This window comes from Staurois parvus, unplaced genomic scaffold (assembly GCF_062004578.1).
Source record: "Staurois parvus isolate SC_StPar_1 unplaced genomic scaffold, SC_StPar_1.0 ptg000544l, whole genome shotgun sequence".
In the NCBI taxonomy this organism is placed as follows: Eukaryota; Metazoa; Chordata; class Amphibia; order Anura; family Ranidae; genus Staurois; species Staurois parvus.
In genome coordinates, this window is record NW_028318340.1 from 3,392,514 (window position 1) to 3,415,878 (window position 23,365).

Sequence of the window (23,365 nt, forward strand, 5' to 3'; positions counted from 1 at the left end):
CAATTAAAGGCTAATTTTGCATCATCTCAGTATACATGCAATTTTCTATTGGTCACCAGTATCAATTGCGCAATATGCAGCTGAAGTTGCATCATAATTTTGAATGGCTTACGTCATTAGATGGGTAAATATATCATGGAAACTAGAGCCAATCAACATTTTTTAGGGTCATTTTCATTTTCAGCACCCCAAAATTATGTAAGATTAGCTAATTTTATGCCCAAAACTTTTTACCTGTTAAACAGTGTTATCAATACTTTTTTTGTTAGTAAGTTATATCACTGCGTAATGTTTAATGTCTTGTGTTTTTCTAGAAAAAGCTCATAAGCTGTTATAAGTTAAAGCATCTTGCATTTCCAGGTGAATATCTTCCACTGTGGCTGTGTCATTGCTGAAATTCGAGACTACCGTCAGTCTGGCAATTTAAAATCACCAACTTATCAAACTAGACATGTTCTTCTACGACCAACCATGCAGGTAGGAGAGAGTTAATGACAGCCTTCACTGCTTCAGTGATATCCTCTTCACTGGTCACCTCCTAGGCGTTTTACAGATGATATACTTATGGAAGGTGTACATGGCATATACTGTATATTTTGACTTCTAGCACAACACTAATTTTCCACCCAACATGCACCGACAGCTCCCTCCACATTCTTGGCCATAACCCTTTTGCAGCTTATATTCAGCCTTCTATAGCTACAGTAGCTGTCAACAGAGCCAGATTTATCAGTGTCAGTGAGGCTGAGGATAAGAGGACAAGTATGGTAAGACATAATTGTGACATAGAAATGTTGGAGAATCATGATGGGGCTTTTCAACTTGTGAACATTTCTGAATTTTTGCATCCAAGTATGCATACTGTACTAACATTCTTTAATCTGTGTAATGTATACTGTTCCAAAAAGTGACTTCTGCATGAATGCTATTTTTATATGGTATGTGAAGTCTCAGTGGCCTCGTTTATAAATTATTATGTGACCTATGCCAACTCAGAACCACCACATTTTGTCAGCATTGGTGAAATAAATGATTGCTTGCTTTTGAAGGCATCATCTTCACAGGGCTGGTAGTTCTAGTCAACTTGTGCAGCGTCATTAAATATTTTACTTACAGTTAGAAGTAAAGATATGTGGAGAATGGTACTTTTAAAGTAGAATCGTAGATAGGTCATGGACATGAAAATATTCATAAAAAAGCTGTAAAGTAAATAATCTTTAAAGCCTATCTCTGGGAAAAGCAACAATCCTCCCTTGCAGTAGGAATTTTAAAGGACAAGTTTGTTAAATAAATAAATGCACTTTTTTTTAATGATTTAATTTTAATTTAATTTTTTTTTTTTTTTTTTTTTTTTTGAGTCTGTAAAGCATTGCATCAGCAAATCACTGGTGCCATGCAGGTCACTTGCAAGCTGTCTTACAGTTTAATCTGTGTGCTTGTACCTCCTATAGGCAGACCATTTAACACTGACAGGAAGACTCTATGAACAGCACAACAACGCCGTGGTAGTTCACTGAGAACTACAAGCCAACATCCGCAAATTATGTCGGTACTTGTAGTTCATTCATTCATAGAACTCTGTGAATCAGTGACTCGGCCATGTTGGCGAAGCTCCACACGACTGTGCTGTTTTAAAAAACTGACAGTATGGGGAAGTTCTCCCCATACTGCTGTCACAGGGGAGGGAATCAGGCAGTGGCTGAAGCAGTGGGGAACATGTTACATGTTCCACAATACAAATAGCCGGCAACTCAGAAATCTTTGAATAAAAGGCTATGTAACGCCAAAATGCATCAGATTTATGGCTCCTGTATTTATGTAACCAATATAGATTTCCAATAAGAAGCTTTCCGAGTTGCCTGCTACTTGTATTGTGGCTATTTGCTGTGAGGAGTGGTGAATAGAGCAGTTGAGCTTGGGTAAGATTTGTTTTCATGCATGTTATATGTTCCACTTACACTAGCAATAGCACAATTCCTCCCATTAACATTCACAAATGGGTTACCATTCCTCCTGCTGACACCAGCAAATGGGGCACCATTCCTCCCACTGACACCACTGATCGGGCACCCTTTCTCCCATTTGACACTCTTGATGGGGCACTATTTCTGCCTTTGATACCAGCAATGGGATTCTTTCTTTTTTTTATTATTATTATTATTATTATTATATATTTTATTGAACTTTCAGTACAAAATCAAAAAGGAACAACCTTATACACAAAACTTCATATATACATGAATTCCATTTTACATCACCTTATACCCTACCCCCCTTCCTCCCACATCTCCTTACCTAATATCTATCTCCTTTCATACTTCTATATCTATATCCCTTCCCTCCCACCTCCACCATCCCTTTCCTGTGTCAAACTCTCTCTACACCTTTCTCCCTAAAATCCAACCAGTTCCAGATATCTTTTAGATGTTTTAAAGTCTAACCAACTTCTCCACATTTTCCAAAATGTTTCTAATTTATCCTCCTCTATATGATATAATTCCTCCATCCTATAGATATTTTCAACTCTGTTCATCCAATCATTTATTCTTGGTGGCTCCGGAGCTTGCCAAAACTTGGGAATCAAGCCCTTAGCCGCACTGATCAAATGATATAATACACCGTTTTTATGCAGTTTCACTAAAGGCTCGAATTTTCAAAATAAACACATCCATGGGTCTTTCTGTATGGTAATCCCAAATATTTCCTGAATATATTGAATTGTTTATTTCCAGAAATCCTGTATTTTTGGGCAGTCCCACCATATATGTGACATTGTTCCCTTATTCCCACAACCTCTCCAACATTATGGTGAAACCTCTACTTGTTGCTTATTTGCCACACTTGTAATATACCATCTCACCAGACATTTTGTAATTCATTTCAACTGTGCTCATATTCATTACCTCATGTGATTGTTTAAATAATTTATTCTTTTGTTGCTTCCTTGTCCCATTTTTCCAGGAACAGGGGAGGATCAGCTCCTTCCATATCTATAAGAATCTTATAGATCTTAGAGGTGACTTGTTTTGGAGCTATATTTACTTTCAACAATTATTATTATAATACAGGATTTATATAGCGCCAACAGTTTGCACAGCGCTTTATAAAATGAAGGTAGATATTACAGTTGCAATACAATTTGGTACAAGAGGAAACAGAGGACCCTGCTCGTTAAAGTTTACAATCTAGAAGATTTTTTCAAATGGATACAGATCCTCCTTCGTCCTTACTGGTTGTGGGAGCCTTAAGACAAAATGACCTAATTGACATTACCCCCACTCATCTTTTTTTTTTTTCTTCTTTAAATCATGAAAAGTGTACAATTTCCCTTTTATTTAATCTATTCTTCAAACGTGCATTTTTATCTTTTAATCCATTTCCCAGAAATATTGTCCTTCCCTGGGGGGAAATACTCTGTTCCCACCAAGGGGGTCAATACTGAATTATATTTCCATCTCTCTTTCTTATAAATTATATCCCACACACAAAACTTTCTTTGTCAATGGACTAATATGCACATCCAATATCCAGAATTTATTTGGTATCCAGACAATCTTCCCTAACTGTGCCTTACTCAAAAACCCTTCCATATTTACTCAGCGTTTCCCTTGTGCATTATGTGTCCAATCCACTATTCGTGACTATATTACCGCTAAATAATATTTCCTAATCTAAGGCAAACTATCGCCCCTATTCAATTTCTTTTTGGGGCCCACATATGTTAAACAGTTCCAGCGACCCTAGAGAACACCCCTCAGTATAGTCCTCTGTCACCCCCACTGCTCAGGTATATTTATCAAACATGCATCAGATCAACAGAAACTTAAATGTCCTGCCGTTGCCCACGGCAACTCGCCATCACCTTCCGGACCTGACCCTTCAGTCCCTGTTTACACTTCCGCTGCAACAGTGGCATCCCAGCCAGACTTCCAGGCACTCCTGTGGGGGGACTTCTATGACTTGTCAAAGATCTGCGGTGTCTCTGGGTCTCCTGAGGTTAGTGGCTCAGCACAGGGTGGAAACCCATCAGAGCCCTGTTTTCTCTTCAGCCGCAGAGCCTCCTGCTCTCCCAGACCTTTAAGACTTCCCTGTCACATGAGAAGTCATCTGTCACCTGGGCATTCCCAGTCACCACCTCCTGCTCCCAGCTCATCCTGACACTCCTGTGGAGCGCTGGTCGTCCTTCCTCACAGGGACCAGGCTCTGCAGGGTCACCCACCTCCACAAGACCGCAGCCGGGATCGTCCAACCGCCGAGCACTGCGGCCAGTGGGTCCCCAGTGGGTAAGCACTGATGATCAGGAACTGGGCACTAGTCAGTGGCGGGCGCCTGGAGCTCTTAGAGCACCATGTTCCAGCCCCTCCCCCTAACAATAGGATTCTGTTCCTTGCACTAACATCAAACATGGGCCACCTCCTAGTATTGCTATTTTTAAAGCACTGTACCTTTCACCAATGCAATGGTGCGCTGTTTACTCCCCATTGAAATAAATGATTGGGCACTATTCCCCCCCTTAATGCAAATTATAGGGCTCTACTCCTTCCACTGACATCAACCGTGGGACACTATTTCTTTCACTGGCTTCAACAATGGGGCATGGTTTATTTCACTGATACCAACAATGGGGCGTTATTTTTTATCCTCCTGATTAGATGCTCGGTCATTTATTATGCCCACTGACCACCAGCCCTGGGGCATTCTTTACTCCCGCTCACCACCAAGCCAATAAGATTGTTTGCTGCCAATGACACCACAACATTTTATGGCCTCAGTCTGGTTCCCCCAAACGCTAAAGACCATTGAATTGGCCCTTTTGGAGTGTTTGAGGACCCCTGCTTTGGTAAATCACAGAGCAAGTGGACAGGACGAAGGTAGATTAAATGCTGACACTGTACTTTCACAGCATCTGTTGTGAAGGTTGAGGATGAATTGCTCAACATTTCTGCAGCTACAGAGATCATTGGGTATATTTTAAATTTCATTTCTAAATTTACAATTTCATAACAATCAGTAAAAATATTTAAATTGTTTTATAGATCACTTTCCTTTTCCAGTAGGATTTGCTTACAATGTCTTTTTAGAGCATAAATCTTCACATGTCCCCTCATCATTCACTGAGAGTTATTGCAGATCTCGGATGAGACTTCTAAATGGGGCTTGTTCATAGTGATTCTATGAAAGACATTTGTTTTGGTACAGTGAATAATCTGGGGTCTGCAGTATTTTTCTTTCCTTTGTAGAGAAAGAGTATAGGGAGCTTTATGCTCCTGAAGTTCATTTATGTGTTTAGCTATAAATGTAAAATATCTGTTGTCCGCAGCAATACATTGAAGCCATTCATAAGTCAGCTTTCTCTAGCCAGCACTGAACTGTGAAGAGCTGAACTCTAGCCGCTGCATCATTGCTTTTACACTGGGTCATTAAAGTCCTTTGTTTTTATTTTGAGTTTCCATAGACACAAAGAGAGAGCCATTTGTTATTTTTATTAAAAACAGAGAATCCCTAATCAATTTCCTGAATGTTGCAAAGGCATGACATTCTAGGAAACTGGTTTGAATAGAATCATATTTTTCCCATCAGCAGTCACTTTACCCATGTGCAAGTTCATATATTTCGGAATGTAAAATTCACTTGTGCAGTTCATTATACCTCTTTGGTGCTGGAATGGTTGTGGATGAATTGTGCCAGTTATTTATAAAGAAAATATTTGATTTAGTGTGAATTTTTTTTTTGTGCACAATTGGGAATTAAACCGTCATGTTCTTGCCCCACTGTGTTCTTCCTTTTTATGATTTAATGGGAAAAAATGTTTTCATTGTAGTAGAAAAGTTGTGTAGAGGGCTACTGCATACAGTTATGGTCTCATCAGCTTAATATTAATTTTGTTATTCTGTCTATTGATGAAAAATTAAACATTTGCTTTGTACATTTTTACATACAAATCTTGTATGCTCACTGTGTGCGCTGCATCCAGGGCCCCCCCTGAATACTACCGTGTTCAAATCTGAAATGTTTATAGCAGTATTATGCAGTCAGAGAAACTGGGAAACTGCACAAAACACAGGATTGTCCTGTAAATCGCACCATTCATATCTTTGCACTGTAGTGCATTTCAGAACATTTCATGGCCTATTGAAATAAATGTTAAAGCAGAACTGTGTGCAAACATTTTATTTCGCCAAGCAGTGGGGCTGTGCCCCTACTGCATGAGTCAACTGTTTGTTTTTTCTTGGGGTGGACACAAAACTCATACTCTCCTGACTCGCTGATCCTCCAAAAAAACACACTCCCCCATGGTCCAGCGGTGTACTGTTACTGTTTGTTCCTGATGTCAGCATGCTCAATTCACACTCCACAGTCCATTTACAAGACTGCTGGACCATGGGGTGGGCACCGGCCCTATGCAGGGAGGATTAGCAGGTCAGGTAAGTTTTTATCTCCACTGTCCTCTGCCCTAGAACAAAACAAGCAGTTATAACCCATGCTGTGAGGGCAGAGCTTCAGTGCAGGGGAAAAAAATTGTAGCATTTTGATGGTTGAGTTCACCAGAAGAAAGCAGAAATCGCCAGCAGTTAACCTATGCAGTGAGGGCACAGCACCAGTGCAGGGGGAAAAAAAATTGTAGCATTTGATGCTTGAGTTCACCAGAAGGAATCGCCAAAATGTGTAAATCTGCAAACTATATTCATTAGCTGAAAATTGTGGCAATCCACAAAAAATGTCCTCAGAAAAACTTTGGTAAAAATGTTTAAAGCTGAAACTCCAGACAGATAGAAAATTAACCATTAAAGAGGAATTAAAGGCATACATACTCATCCAATGGTCTGATGCCTATGGGATGCCTCGCCGGGTCCAGCATCTTCTCCCTAGCTTCTTCCAGGTGTGGGTGTTTGGCTGTTTTGATTGGCAAGGGCAAGAAAACATCACTCCTGTGCACACATGGGAGTGCAGTGATCCCGGAAAGCTGTCAGTGTGCCGGAATGTAAACTGAACTGCGCTTCTTCTCTTTTCACTGTCCAGTTGCAGAGCAGGGTGGGTGGGGGAGGGCATCCTTTAAGTGTTGCTAGACTGCGGCAGAGACAAATCGGCCCTCCTGCCCTGGTAGACAAGAATACATGGTGTGTTAGAGTTGTGCAAATATGAAAACTGAATAAAGAGGAATACAAACCCTTTGGCAGGTAAAACGGCTTCCTTTTACATTTTATGTCAGATGTGGATTTAGCCAGAATGAAATATTTTCATTTATACGGATTCACTGGCCCTCCTTGCCTACATGCTAACTTGAAGGTGTTCTGAACGAAAGATGGTTACTAAAGGCACTTTCAAACTGATCTGCCACAAAAACGCGTGCGTTTTTTGCCGCTCTTGCCGTGTGTTTTTTAAAGGACATTTGACTCAAAAACTGCACGAAAAACACATCTCTGGTGCGTTTTTGAGGCGTTTTTTCTTGATTCCAATTGGGAGGTGTGTATTTGGTGGTGGTGTTTTTTGTTTTTTTATTTTTTCCTTTTAACTGAACAAACATGCAAAAATGGTGCAAGCAGGATTTTTTACACTGCAATGGCAGTGCAATGCCCCAGAGTGAAAACATACATAGGGAAGCATTTTTAATGATCCTTCAAAAGCTCCTCAATGTGAAAGGGCCCTAAGGCCTGTTGCACACGGGAGTAAAAAATGTTAAGAGTTTTCTACTGACCTGAAATGAGATGCGCTGTTGTCTATGGGTCATTGCACACAGCTGAGTAAAGACCAGTAATACAGCGTTTGAGTACAGAGCCGTAAAACAAATCTAGAACATTTTTCCTTTGAGTGTGGTAATTTACTTGCATATGTGTGTTTACGCGTCTGCAAGACTATACATGAATATAAATGAGTATATTACAGTACTGGCAGTGAAGAAGAATTTTACTTGCTGGTACGGTTCCGTACCTTTACTTGCCTATACTCTGCATTACTCAGGTCTTTACACACAAGTTTTTTTGCTCCGGAACTTTCTGTGAACAAGTTCCTCAATAAACATTAGAAAATTAGGATGCCCGTGTGCACATGGCTTAGGAGTTGACTTGGGATAGATATGTGGTTGCCAAGCCAGTTATTGGGGACCACTGGTTTACAAAATGTAAAAACGTTTGAAGTAACAATGCAGAATTTATTTGGATCTCTGAAGGCGGAAAATATTTCCTGACAGGTTGTATGTTGTTTTTAAGCATCAAAAAATCAACATGACATTCAAAGAGCCATTAGTTAACAACCGAACCGGATATCGTATGTACTCTCCAGAGCCTCAGGATATTCACAGCCAAAAGGGAAGCCAAGGGTACCAGGACAGCGACAACCAAAGGAAATGCTTCAGGGGTGTAATCCTCCTCAGACGGGGAAATCAGCCACTGGATAGAGAGAAAACAGGTGGCGCACACACCTAGTGCATTATCCAAGGTTTATTGTAAGGAGTGAAAGAATACTAAAAACATACTCACAGACGAAGCATGTATCTAAAAAGCATAGAAAAATGGCAATGGCCACAACGGCAGGCATCAACAGCAAGGCTCCTACTTTCCATTCATCACACATCTGCATCAGAGGCTGGTCATCCGCTCTGAGGAAAGGGATTCATCCCCGAAACGCGTCAGCCATTTGACCGCACTGACAGTGAGAACACCTTGCCTGCCGTTGTGGCCATTGCCATTTTTCTATGGTTTTTAGATATATGCTTTGTCTGTGAGTATGTTTTTATTATTCTTTCACTCCTTACAATAAACCTTGGATAATGCACTAGGTGTGTGCGCCACCTGTTTTCTCTCTAAAGAGCCGTAAGTGTTTCAGAAATCTCATGAGATTTTTGTAGCAGTAGGACACATGACTGTAATTTAATTTTAAATGTTAGCATTTGTGGTGGGCATATTAGAAACGGGTTGGAGCCAAGCTGTTCATATTATTTAGTGCTTTGCTGGTGCAGAAATGGGATATTGGTTATTGCTCGCAGCCATCTTATACAAATGCACTTTGGTAAACATAAGTGAGCAGGTTGCAAGGTGACCGATTGTACATTGGGCACATGTAGTATGTTCTTGTTCTCTCATGTCTGACTAGCTTTATTGTAGGGCAGAGTGTAGTCACTAACGCATACAAACCTGTTGGAATTCATTTAGCTTAGATTGAAAATATTAAATCTGGTTCTCTTGAATTATTGCACTTGGTCATAATAGGCTATCTTTGTATAAATAAGCTTTTGTTGAGCAGATGCACCCAAAGTACATATTTTATCTTTATACTTCCTTTCATATATCCTTTTCTGTTTTTCCCCCAGACTTTAGTTTCTGACATTCATGCCATCACTAGTGACAACCACAAGTGGACACAGGTAACCTGTTTGGTTTTTTTTTTTTATGCTATTTAATGTGGCTAGATCTGTAAACATGCTGTCATTATGTATTGGATATATGGTCATAGCTTGCTGCTGCATACCCCCCAATATATAATTAAATGTATAGGCCAAAAATATTTGTTGTAGTAGACATGCTGGTAGGTTACTTGGCTCCTGTCTAAATTGGCCCTAGTATGTTTATGAATGTGAGTTAGGGACCTTAGATTGCACACCCCTTGAGGGTTAGGGACTGATGTGAATGTACAATATATATGTAAAGCGCTGCGTAAATTGACGGCACTATGTAAGTACCTGAAATAAATAAATAGTTATAGGTAGAGGGGGGAAGGATTCAGATTGCTGTCAGGTTTTTACTTCTCTCTGGGTCTCCATTAGAAAGATTATACTCACTTCCTGTCCTGCTGACAATGGTTTCACCAGAGAGGAAGTGAGGAGAAATCTGCAAGAGAAAGAGACTTTAAAATCTGAAAAGTGCTTTATCTTTCACCTAATCAAAAAGCATTTGTATTTCTGTTTGTGTTGCTGTGGGAGCATTTCCCTCACTTCTTGTCCTGTAAAGTAAGGGAACACTAGAACTCCTGCAAGATTTTGTTTTTCGTCTGTGTCCCTATTGCAGATTAAACATTGCCAAAAGGACAGAAAATGAGGGTACATCTCTCCAACTGAGCCCAAGGCAGCAGTAAAAAAAAAAAAACAGTGGTCATGTCTTTTGTGTGTGTATATAAGCAGCAGGAAAATAAAAATGTAAAAGATACCTTTTGTTCGCTAACTGGGTAGATTATAATTGCAAGTTTTTTTACATAGACCAAGTCCCCTCTTCAGCTATAGCTTATAACTTGAGCTGACATTTCCCATAATCTATACACTCCAGGACAAGGAAATAACATGATATATGTGTAGGCTGACCAAATCTTCTTTAGTGGCATCCAGTACTCCTTTTAGGTTCGATCACATGGCTGCAGGGGGCCTTACAGTATGCAAGAGCCTGCCGTGCCTGTGTAATGTCTTCCCAGGAACCACAGATTCTGCTTTATAGCCACCCTTAAAAAGCAATTACAAGATGTAGGTGTATGCTAGTGTACAGGTAAACACTGACACAAATGTACAACCTTAGACGCAGACATTCTGTACATCTGTGCATGTATGTACTCAAGTACTTTCTCTGGGCAGCTGAGACTCCACGGAAGATTTTACACCCTTGTGGCCATGTACATGAGCTCTAAGGCCCCTTTTACACCGGTATCATCTGTTCAGTCACATTTTTGCTAAGAAAAATGAATTGTTTACATCAGTTAACATCCATCTTTCGTTTAGTTCCGTTCTGTTTACATCTGTTTTTCATCTATTCACATCTGTTTTTTATCCACTTCCGTTTTTTAAACTGAATAAAAATGCAGACTTGTTTGTTTAAAAATAAAAAGTAAAAAAAGCGGACCTATTCGGGAGCGGACAAAATACTGACGTAAATGGACGACATCCATTTACGTTGGTTTGTCCATAAGAATACATTGCTGTCAGACATAACACTCGTGTGAAAGGGGGTCTTAAATTTATATTTATCAGATCTGGACTATGCCAGTGATTCGTTAGATAGGGGTAGAGGAGAGATATCCCAGAGTTCAGCTTTAAGCCTCCTTTCACACAGGGCGTTCCGTCTGCATCAGTTCAGTTGCGTTTTTTTCAAAGAGAAAACACATCCATTTTTCAGCAATTTTTTGCAACAGATATATTTATCCACTAGCTGGAGTCCTTAACCACTTGAGTCCCATGTTCAGTCTGCCTTCTCTTTCTGATTTCGTTTACTTTCTACTGTCACTGGTTGTTAGGACACCGGTGGGTGCAGGCTCCTAACAACCAAAATGGACCATTTGTCCGTTTACATCCACTTATCGTCGTTACTTTTTAACTGAACAAAAATAGAACTTTGATCTGTTTAAAAAAAAAAATGATGTGGACAGATGCAGATGTAAATGGATGATCATCCATTTGCCCATAGGAATGCATTGCTGTCCATTTTTTTCATCTGCCAATCTACGGATTAAAAACAAATACAGAATGCCCGTGTGAAAGGAGCCTAAGAGCTTCAAGCACTGCTAAAATGTTGTCAAGTTCTTGTAGGTGAATCTGTTAAGATTAAGCTTTACAAGCAATTGCTAAACCATGCCTCCAGTGTTTAGTGCCTGCTGATGAAGCTGTTTGGCATTATATACAATACTCTAGGCTAGCTTTTTAGGAACAAGAGCAAGCCCAGGGTATTTAAATGAAATTTTATAACCCTAAGGGGAGTTATTTAAAAGCCCATGGAGAGTGTGAAATAAATAATGACTTCTAAAAGATCTATAAAAATGAAAGCACTAAGTTATGATATACAATATAATAGCTTCGTACTGTTCTTTTTACAGTATACATCTTTTTTTTAAACCTCATTGTAGAAATAATTATATTTATTCCGCACACTCCTTGGGGTTGATTTACTAAAACAGGAGAGTGCAAATTCTGGTGCAGCTCTGCATAGAAGCCAATCCGCTTTCAGGTTTTTATTTTAAAGCTGAAGTTAGAAGCTGATTGGCTGCCATGCACAGTTGCACCAGGTTTTGCACCCCACAGTTTTAGTAAATCAACCCACATGTGTTGCTTTTATATGCTGTAGCTCTGATGAGGAGGAACTGTGTAGACCCCTGAAATACATTGTACGTTTTACCTTGTATTAATCCAATTTAAAGCTAGTAAAGATATTTTTGGGATCTATGGCCACCGGAGTTGTGCTCTCATTACATCAATTTCCAAGATAATAGATGGGGATAATGGGATTGATTTACTAAGGCAAATAGGGTGAGCACTTTGCAAGTGCAGCTGTGCTTTATTTTACCCTGAGCTTAGTGAATGTGATAAAGAATACCAGAATACCTTATCTGGTGCAAAGAAAAAGAAAGAAAAAACATAATTTTTGCTTGCACGTGGTTGGAGGATATAAATCATTCAAGGTTCACCACATTCACTAAGCTCTGGAGAAAAAAGATTGTAACAGTCTGCCTTTAGTAAATCAGCCCCAATAAGTAAGCATTACACGTGTCCAAATGTGTGTGTGACCTGGCCACTTTTCTAGGTTACTAGCAATTTGTAGATTTCATTTTCTGAAGCTGCGAACATTCTCCAAGGAGCCACTTGATCAAAATATTGATTTCTGTTTCAGTGCTTCTGAGCTTTAACAGACACACTTCACATATAAATACAAAGCAATGAATGAATGTAACTAGTGCTACTAGAAACTCACCGAATCCTTTGGGAGAATAAAATGAACCTGGCTGACATTACATAGGTCCTGTATATTTCTCTTCACGTCTTGTCACACGATCTTGACCTTTTTATAACTCAATCTTGGTTAGCAACAATTTTTAATACTCGCCTCATGCAATTAACCTTCAGTTGTGTGGACTAGAACGAATGGAAATAGTGAATACAGGATAGATTAAAACCTAACAAGTGCTTGCATGGTCTGATGGATAAGTTGCAGACCATCCAGGGAGCCATGAAACTCGAGTGCTCTGTTGCCAACCTTTTCTATTTTGTTTGTGTGTTTGTCCACCACCTATGCTGGCTTCGAAATTCAGCGTGGTGGCTTCACTGACCAATAGCAAGGCACTGGGGGTGAGAGTGCCAAGCTTCTAGCACTCTGGTGCTCAACATTGTGGCTGCCACATTTCAGCTCTGGCAAAATCTAGATACTTAACTAGCAGTTGCCATTGTGCAGGCTTTCCCATCATTGCCTACACTCTGGCTTCTGGTACTGTGCCCATCTCAGAGCCAAGAACCATGTGAAAAAAACAGCAGGGGCCAATCAAGACTTCCTATCCCAACTGTAGGCAGCGTTTGTCCACTGCACAGTGCTGGTTGCATTGGTTAGGAGGTGGTCATAGGACCCTGCTGAGGCTTTCAGTTGTGTCTTGGTGCTGGAAAGTGTCTGTACAATTATTGTGATTTAATGGTTGATATGCAAAATTGCTCTGTGCATAAAGGTCCATCATGTCATGCTGCACATCAGCTTGTGTGGCTTTTTTTTTTATTAATGCATTGTATTCATTTAACTAAAACACTTTTTGTTGCATGCAGCCCCTCTTATGCTTAACCGAGCTTGATATTGATCCAGTTCTGTGCAGGAAAGCATACGTTCTCTCTCCTTTCTCCCTCCTCATTGGCTAAGACACAGCAGCAGGAGCCATTGGTTATCGCTGCTGTCAATCACAACCAATGAGGAGGGGGTGGGGTCAAGCCACGCTCTATGGGTCTATGGACACACAGAGCCAGCTTTGGAGTGAATCCATCCAAGTGCCCCCCCCTCCCGCAAACGGCTTGCTATGGTGGCCACTTGGGGAAAATTTTATCCTTTTTACAATCACTTTTAAAAATGCTCCCTCCCCCTTCCGAACAACTATTCTGATTAACCTGTGTAGGATAGATGTATATACTTAACTATTTTCAGACCAGTCACTGGTCCTATCACGTGATCTGACTCCTCTCTGTCAGTCAGCAGTGGCTGCAGGGAGTGCAACAGGTATGCCATAGGAGCCTATGGGTGATGTCACAACTCCAGGCTTTACCAGCCGTTGTCGAGCGCTCTCTCCTCTCCCCTGCATATACCGCTAGCTGATAAAGGGAATCACATGACTGGACCAGAAAGTGCTGACAGCAGGTAAGTATATACAGCTTTCTTACATAGGTTAGTCAACCTAGGTGTTATGAGAGGGGAGGGAGCATTTTTAAGACTAGTTAGGTCTATCCTGCAATTCTACTTTTAAGGCAAGCCACTCAGAATGAATAAGCAGCCAATGCAGCAAAATGGTGCATACCCCATTTCTGACCATTTCTTTATATATATTTGCTGTCTTTCTGTAATTTTAAGTGCTAATTCTTTTGTGCAGCCTTTGGACATGATGGAGGCCGCACTCAAAGCAGAACTAACCCCTCCTATCCTTTACAGCAAAGGAAGCTGCCATCTTAGCCACTGTTTGATCTGCCATTGCCATAGTGTTGCAAATGTGATCAGTTGTGATGCCAGTCATTTGATGGCTTGATGGTTTGGTGGAGAGCATAAGCAAATGTGACAGTTCTCATTCTCAGCATGCCTTAGATGTATCTGTTTTGTAAACCATTAAATCAGTGGATTTAGTTCTGTCTTTACAAGGTTACCCACCACTGTCCTAGGCGAAGTTTGTAATAGACTGCAGACACTAGACTCTAGGCCATTTGTACTGGTAATTTCTAAAGGTTGCAGTAGTGATTGGTTTACTTTAGCATGCTGAATAAAGTTCTTTCTTCTAACTGGTCAAATTTATCAATATAACACAAACCGTAGATTTAATGCACGCATGTTTTATGGCTGTTGCAGAAGTACTTGGCATTTTTTGGCACTGATGCATTTAAAATTGCACAATCTTTTATGTGAGCTGTTAGGTTTTGACATGTTCTGCTTTCACTTATTCTGATGTTCACACATAGGAAGACAAACTACTGCTTGAGAGCCAGCTGATCCTGGCAACAGCGGAGCCCTTGTGCCTTGACCCATCAATCTCCGTCGCTTGCACTACAAATCGCCTTCTGTTCAACAAGCAGAAGATGAACACGGGTCCCATGAAACGGTGAGATTTCTTCTTCCTCTTCACATTTTATGTTGACTCGAATGGTCCAGGCCGCGAGATTTATGCAATGCTTTCAACATCAAGCACAAATGTCATCCAAAGACACAAATCTCAGCTCGTCATACGAGAGGAATAGGAATGCAAGAACACTGAGCTTTTCTTATTTATGTCATTAATAATAAATATTGAAAGCATGATCTGCAAAGGTTTAAGTAGAACTTCTGTTCTTTTCCAAGGTTCTTCCCTGTCCTGGGGGGCACATTGATTGGTATTCTTTTGCACAGAGCTCTACTTTATCAGAAATAGGTTTTTAAAAACATTTTTCATCCTCCTTCCTTTTTTTTTTTTATTTTTTATTTTTTGTAACCAGTGAAGTCAGGTGATGAGAAATTTTTTTATTTGCATGGTAGGTTTTTGTTTTTACTTCTGAGAAGTACATCCATAACTTATATCCACTGGTGATAAATAGACTTACATTTGGAGGATTAGTCTCACTTTTCACATTAGTAAATAATATACAGCAGCTTATGCCTTATTTTCTTGAGTCCTTCTTTTACAAGGTCTGTTAATCATCATGTTGTTTGTGTGTTTTTCCCATGTTTGTGTGTGTTTCCCATTAAAGGATTTAGGGTCATTATTAATATCCAGTGGCTGTTTAAACGGCTGCACTTTGCCCACCATCTAGGGTGTCACTGTAGCTTATCAAGGAGAATCGCTCAATGTCAATATTCAGAGGGCTTGGAATCCACTCTCCATTACTAGAGTTCAAATCCTTTTGTAGAGTTCGAATGCCCACATCCTTGCTTATTTCTTAAATTAAAGAAGAACCTAACACTGGAAGTTGCACCCAAAAGATGCTAGTCATCAGTATTGCATGTGGTTTTCTACAGCCAATTTTTCACTATTACTGACTTACCTTGATCTGCAGTGTTTCTGTGACAATGTGGCCACCTTGATAGAGGCAAGGTTTTGCCATGTCATGTCAGAGCCTCCAGCAAGAACATTGAGCAGCACAATAGTGACATCACTAAGTCAGACTCCAAAGCTCTTGAGACTAGCAGTCGGAGGCAGAAGTGCTTTAGCTCACACTGAAGCTATATAGTTATGAGGCTGTAGGCATAGGAGTGCCTAGGCACCCTCATGTACTAGAAAGTGCTGTAATATTTTACAGGTGGAAATTCAAGACAAAACAAATCTTCATGGTACTGCTTGGGTACAATGATCATTTCTGTATTTCTGAATGTTCTCTATAACATAACAGATCTTCACTTTTTAGAATTCAGGTTTACTTTAAATAGAACAATTTCTGAATTGTTTAAAGCATTTTGTAGTGAGGATAGGTTAGAACAGGGGTGCTTTAACCTTTTGACTTTCTTGTGGTATATTGGAAGAAGAGGAATTGTCTTGGGCCTCACATAAAATACACTAACATTGAGGATAGCTTATGAGCAGAAAGAGCCAAGCAGGTCACAAGTTATTAGATCACTAATATCGATAATGTACCTATCTGAATAATAAAACTTAATCTTTTTTTTTTTCTTTGTAATATTATTCTAAAATAAGAGGGCAATCTAAATCTAGTGCAATATTTGACACTGTGTTTGATAAACAAATGCATCAATATCTGGTTTGATGGATGTAGTAGCAATTCTCAATTTTATGGGTGTTAATCAGATGTTTTGGTTTGAATTTTGCTTCATCCTTGAAAATCGTTGCTCACAAATAAAGGTGCTGCCAAAAACTGATGACATGAATGAGGCTAGGTTCACACCTATGCAGGTTGCATTGACCCGTTTCTGCATTGCGTTTTGTGTTTTTGCACCTGCTTTTTGCTGTATTTTTGATGCGTATTGCATGTTTTTTTTTTTTCTTGTTGCTAGGCAGATTTAAAATGCACAAACGCATAAAAATGCACTATATGCTTTTCTGCAGTGTTTCCATTGAAATCTATGGAACCAAAGAGGAGATGTGAACATGTCCCATAGGAAATCATGTTAAATGGACTGTACTGCGTTTTTGCAACACTGCGGAAAACGCTTAGGTATGAACTTCAGGTTAGGCGTGATTGTGAAGCGTGGGAGATTTTCTTTTGTGAGGATAAAAGTCCAGTAAAGAGAACCTGTCACATTAGTAAGGAGACACGGTCACATTATTATTTGGCCACGTGTTCATGAAGTGTAAACGCATTTTTTCTAATAATTCCCCTCCCCCATAAATCAAATGGGCAACAGGTTGGACACTGGGTTAGAACCTTTTTGTCAGATTTTATTTTTTGTGTGTTCATGTTGGAGATTTTCTCTCTCACTCGCTGTCCTGTTTGCTGCAGTCTTCAAAACACAACAAACGGCAAGTAATAAATCTAACAGTAACATAGGCAATGTTTCACAATGGGATGGGGAATTACAAATGCTAATGTGATGTGCCTCTGCAGCTAATTGACCCTTTTTGCATCTTCTATAGTTTATATAAAGTTTACACAATATGTTGGTTTTAGTACAACTACAAAGAATTGATGGAAATATCCTTTTTAGCTCGGGTAATAATTTGAGAAGGCTTCCATCTACATTTCCAAACTTTTTCCAGTGTTAACATCTGTTACAGCCCAGATGGGTATCGGTAGCCTTGGCATGTGACTTCATCATTAAGCAGAATGACAAGTTTGCAATGAACAGGTATTGCTTGCTGCCGTAGTGCTCATCAAAATGTATTTTTCTTGGCTGTGATTTTCTCTTTGGCTTTGTAATTTTTTTAAAAGCCACAGTAACAGATCACATATTCATGTTTCATTTCAACTGTATATAACATGTCATTCTGTTAGAAATTGCGATTGCCAAGCCTAGTTAACATGGTGATGTTGTCAAACAGTACATGCCAAAGCTACCACTTTCTAAGTTGCATGGGTTTAAAGTAATGTAAAGAGCAGCAATACCTGACTTCCTTATTCATAATAGAAGAATGAAGGGTTTTAAACATGTAAAAGCCATTCTGTGGGAGTTTATTGCAGCTGTCTGAAGGATACCACATATACCAATAGAGAAGGCATTGAACAAACTATTATCCTCCACATCTCTAACTGAAGCTGCCCACCTACTATTCTACAAATATAAACAGACATTGGTCGGCTCCCCAAAAGTGAATTAACATGGCAGATTATAATGAGCTGTGAAAAAGAACATGTTTTACCAGAAATGTTTGAGGGGCAGATCACACCACATGCAGTGCTTTTTTTTTTTTTTTTTTTTTCTGAATCAACAAAACTTGAAAAGTTGGTTATATGGGTTCCAATGGCAAAGTTCAGTGGGGAAAAAAAACAGGAAAAGGAAGAAATGTGTATTTTAATTCCTCCCATGATCCTCTTCTGGTCACATGCACATCTGGACAAGATGGAGAGAAAGCTGTATCTGGACAGTGAGAGGCTCATATTTGGTGGTTCAGGATCATCCTTTCAATTGACATTTGATATCCACGTTAAAGTTATAAAAGTTGTCTGCAAAGGTCTACATACAGTGTTCAAAATTGGCCCTTGCTTTTCCACTCCACCAACCGTGGAGTTACCCATTAACGCCTTTTCTTGTGGGCATGCAGTCTTTGCAATGCATTGGCCATAACCATGATTAAGCCTGCCAGTGCAGACATCTTCTCCACACAGCAACACAAAGGACACTTCCAAGAAATAAACAGGAAGTGATCTGACAGGAAAAGTGACCTGGAAACATTTGTCTTGATGAAAATAGATTTTGCAATCAAAATGACCCAAAAGAGGAAAAACAGCATCTGGAAATGCATAAAAATGCATTAAAAAAGCCTAAAAAACGCACTGGAATACATAAAAAAAAAAACCATAAAAAAATTCATGCAGAAACACATCCGTAACAGATCTGGAGGACGTTTGTGGTGTGAATTGGCTCTAAATAATCTGGAGATAAATAAGGCCTGTCATACAAAGTGAGGAATTATTGCTCACTACAGTTGTTTTTTGGTGATGTTGTTTTAATTGCCCCAGTTTGTGGAGTGCAGATTATTGTATCTGTGGATTGCAGAAGATTAACTGTCACTAGGTAGTTGAGGGTGTTGTGAGTTAACCTGTTGCTTCCAGTTACTACCTAATAGGCATAGTTCCCTCTGAATGCAGGAAAATGAGATGTGTTTGGATGACAAGAAGCTCATGTTTGGGTCAGTTGAGTGTGTGTGTGTGTGTGTGTGTGTGTGTGTGTGTACACTGCTCAGCATAAATTAATACACCCCTTTTGAAAAGTAAGATTTTAATATCTCAATGAACACAAGTACAATATGTTTAGCTCATTACATAAAAGTAAGGTTAATATAACTTGGATTACAAAATCTTCCATTTTACTCAAATTAGTTGATGCAAAAATGAATACACCCCACAACATAAACTACTACATCTGTTATTTATGACCTCTATGATTTGTAAGGATAGCACCAAGTCTTCTAGGCATGGAATGATCAAGTTGGCGACATATTGCAACATCTATCTTTTCCCATTCGTCAAGAACGACCTCTTTTAGAGCCTGGATGCTGGATGGAGAGTGATGCTCAACTTGCCTCTGCAGAATTCCCCATAGGTGTTCGATTGGGTTCAGATCATGAGACATACTTGGCCACTGAATCACTTTCACCCTGAAATGCAACAATGGCCTTAGATGTGTGTTTTTGGATCATTATCATGTTGGAAAAGTGCACAACGACCAAGGGCGGAGTGATGGTAGAATCTTCTCTTTCAATATAGAGCAGTACATCTGTGAATTCATGATACCATCAATGAAATGCAGCTTCCCGACACCAGCAGCACTCATGCAACCCCACAGGAGGACGCTGCCACCACCAGGTATCACTGTAGGCACCATGCATTTTTCTTTTCACTCCTCACCTTTTGCGACATCATACAGTTTTGAAGCCATCAGTTCCAAAAACATTTATCTTGGTCTTGTAACTCCAGAGTACAGAGTCCCAGTAGTCGTCTTCTTTTTCAGCATGGGCCCTGGCAAATTCTATGTGGGCTTTTTTGTGCATGGGCTTTAGGAGAGGCTTCTTCGTGGACAACAACCATACTAGCCATTCCTCTGCCGTGTATGCCGTATTGTGTCATGGTCAACAATCACCCCAGTTTGGATTTCTACTTCTATAGCTAACTGCAGTGAACTTGCATGGCGATTTTCTTAAACCCTTATCAGAAGACTCTCCGTGCTTGGCTTGACATCTCTGTGAGATGGTTTCAGTTCCATCTTTGTTAAATTTTTGTATCAATTTTGCTACCATATTCTAACTCTTTGCTGATCTTCTTGTATCCTTCACCTTTTTTGTGTAAAGAAATTAGTTTTTTTTTCTCAGACCTTGTGACATTTCTCTTCCATGTGGTGCCATTGCTTACAGCATGAAATGAGAAGGGGTTTTCTTTAAGTAGTTTTCTTTTTTAATCAACTGTCTGCTGGACACCTATTTAATGAATAATTAGACACACCTCTAGTTGAATTCTTGTTAATTTGGATTTTATTGTCTAAAATGTAACTTTTCTCCTAAGACTTTCATTGGAGTGTATTCATTTTTGCAACGTGGCCTTAAATTAATTTGTTAGGAAAAATACTTTTTTTGTATGCAAATTAACAAATCTTGTTTTGCAATCAATGACCTGCATTTTTGGGGGTATTTTGTAGTATAGTGTCCCATAGAAAATGTTGATTCTGAAAGGAAAATATGAAGGTTTTCTGACAAATCTGTTTGGGTGTACTCATTTATGCTGAGCACTGTATATATCTCTCAATATCATATATAATAGCAACACAAGCCATATTTTAATTGAATGTTATTAATAATTACCTTTTACTTTTCAACCTGCAGCACTGTAATGTTCTGTAGCATGCAGTGCAATTTAATATGGCAACCTGGAGGTGTTCTATTCACAGATGGTGTATAGAACACCCCCCAGAAATTTCATTTCCTGCTTGGGTGATTTGCTAACTGATTTTCCTAGAAGCCTGAACTGAGATACTAATCAGATTTTGGCCACCCTCACATCCTCTGCAACAAACATTTCAGTTTTATTTTATTTCAGGTACATATAGCGCCATCAATTTACGCAGCGCTTTACATATATACTGTACATTCACATCTGTCCCTAACCCTCATGGAGCGTACAATCTAAGGTCTCTAACTCACATTCATACATACACCTACTAGGGCCAATTTAGACGGGAGCCAATTAACCTACCAGCATGTCTTTGGAGAGTGGGAGGAAACCGGAATACCCGGAGGAAACCCACGCAGGCACAGGGAGAACGTGCAAAGTCCAGGCAGGTGGTGCCGTGGTCGGGATTTGAACCAACGACCCGAGTACTGCCAGGGGGAAGTGCTAACCATTTAGCCACTGTGCTGTGAGAGATTCCCAAAGGGTTAATCGCATCTAAAGGGATTCAGATCCTGATGCTTTCCTCATTAGAACCCTTCAAATGCATCAGCTGAACAAAAATGAAAAGGTCACTCCCATTTACTTTCATTTTGCACATGGACACAGACAAGGAAACTGCTATTTCTTCAGCATAACAAAAGGAAGGAATCTGCAACAAAGTGTGTTAAAACCTCTGCAATGAACATACATCACCCAGAGGGAAATGTTTTTTTTTTCTCAAAGAAAGTGGAGTTACTCTTTTAAGTGTAGCATTGTGAGCTGCTTTATTATGCAATGGTAAAGTGTAATTTAGCAGTCTGTAATTTGGTTTGCTTGCCATGCCAAAGATATTTGGGAAGTGGGGGGCTGTGTGAGAGTGTTGTATTAAGCTTGGGGATAGTTTATACAGGACATGATGCCATGTGTGGACAAGAGGAAATACATTAAAGTGCATCTTGCATCTAAACTGGTGTCGTCATATCCAGTTATGTGACGTATAAACCACATATAAGTTTCTTTACCTCCCTTGGGTGATTCAATCCTTCTTCATTTGAGTCTCACACTTCTTCTCCTGGGCACTGTAGCTCAGCAATCGAGGCATTGCTACCAGTTCAGAAAGCATTTGGAAGGCCTAGGTGTGGCCAGGTGCTGACTGATAAGCTACAGGCTTGTGAATCCGTAATGACAATGCTAATAGCTACACCTGCTGCAATGTATTTTCCTCCCACTGTAGTGTAAGCCGACATGGCCTACATTGGGGTGAAAAGGCTGCTCTGAATTCAGGTGCCCCACGGCAGAATGGCCATCCCATCACAGGAAGCTGTATGGGGTTGACCTCAGTGGCATGATTAACAGGTATTTGTGAGCAGGACCTATGTGTTGTGTTCCTTGTTTGGAGTCAGGGGACAACACCCACTTTGGATTTTTGTGCAATGCCCTTGTGTAAGGGTTAAAAAGATGACCGTAACCTCTTGCTTTCTTTATAAAGGTGTTTGAAGAGGTTTTCCCGACCAGCTCTGAATAGGCAACAGGAATTGTCAAATTGTCCAACGCCACCACAGCTCAGACTGCTTGACTATCTACATAAAAGGAAAGAAAGGAAAGCTTCGCAACCTCAGTTTGACCTTAAGATCTCTAAAATTGGAAATGTAAGTCCCGGGCGAGAAAATATAATCATGTCACATCGCCTTGCTGAAGGAACCTGCTGGTGTGAATGCTTGAATTTTTATGAAGAAATTGGTGTGCGGGCAACATATATTTCCTTGTTGATCATTATGCCATCCATTGGCTTCTTCAGCATGTAACACGCTGTCTGTTTCTGGACTGGTGTGCGATGAAGATATCGCAGTGAACAAATATAACGTCTAACACATTTATTTTATTCGTATAAATCATGGGTTCTCTGCAAGAAGTTTGTGATTATTGATACATTCTTTTTTAGTGTGTTGACATATGGAAACAAAACCCGTGTTCCCTTGCTGTACCTTCTGAAGTGGATGTGAGTATGCAAGTTACTTCCTCTTACACAATCATTTTGGCCTTTTTTTTTTTTTTTTTTTTTTTATTTTAACACTTGCAAAAGTCTTGCCCTGTTTTTTAGTATAGCAGAAAAGGAGAAAAAAAAATGAGAAACAGTCACGCAAGGCCATTTGTAGTATCTTATATGTAATCTGAAACTCACTCTGAATCAGGGATTTTGTATTCTATCCCTGTAAGAACAAAAGCATCAAAGGAAAAAATGGTAAAGGAGCTATTGGGAGGGAAACTAAAGGCTTTAAAGTCCTGGTGGCCAACCTGTGGCCTCAGGGCTACATGCAACCCTTTGGTATGTGATGTGCGCCCCTTTGGCCTCATCAGTCTTTAGTGGGAACATTGATAAGGGTAATGGCATTGATCTCCACTAGCCTCATGTAACATGTTCCCAGTTTCATATTGTCT

At 39.8% G+C, this 23,365-nt stretch overlaps 1 protein-coding gene across 3 annotated transcripts in view; it reads left to right on the forward strand.

The window, feature by feature from the left end:
• SUPT20H (SPT20 homolog, SAGA complex component) overlaps positions 1-23,365 on the forward strand; it is a 127,233-nt gene that overhangs the window by 49,375 nt on the left and 54,493 nt on the right. For all 3 annotated transcript variants that reach the window (XM_089690841.1, XM_089690844.1, XM_089690843.1), the window contains 5 exons: positions 361-477; positions 9,308-9,361; positions 14,882-15,021; positions 22,416-22,575; positions 22,869-22,925. In XM_089690841.1, the coding sequence (XP_089546967.1) occupies positions 361-477; positions 9,308-9,361; positions 14,882-15,021; positions 22,416-22,575; positions 22,869-22,925 (528 nt within the window). The remainder of the gene's footprint in view (positions 1-360; positions 478-9,307; positions 9,362-14,881; positions 15,022-22,415; positions 22,576-22,868; positions 22,926-23,365) is intronic.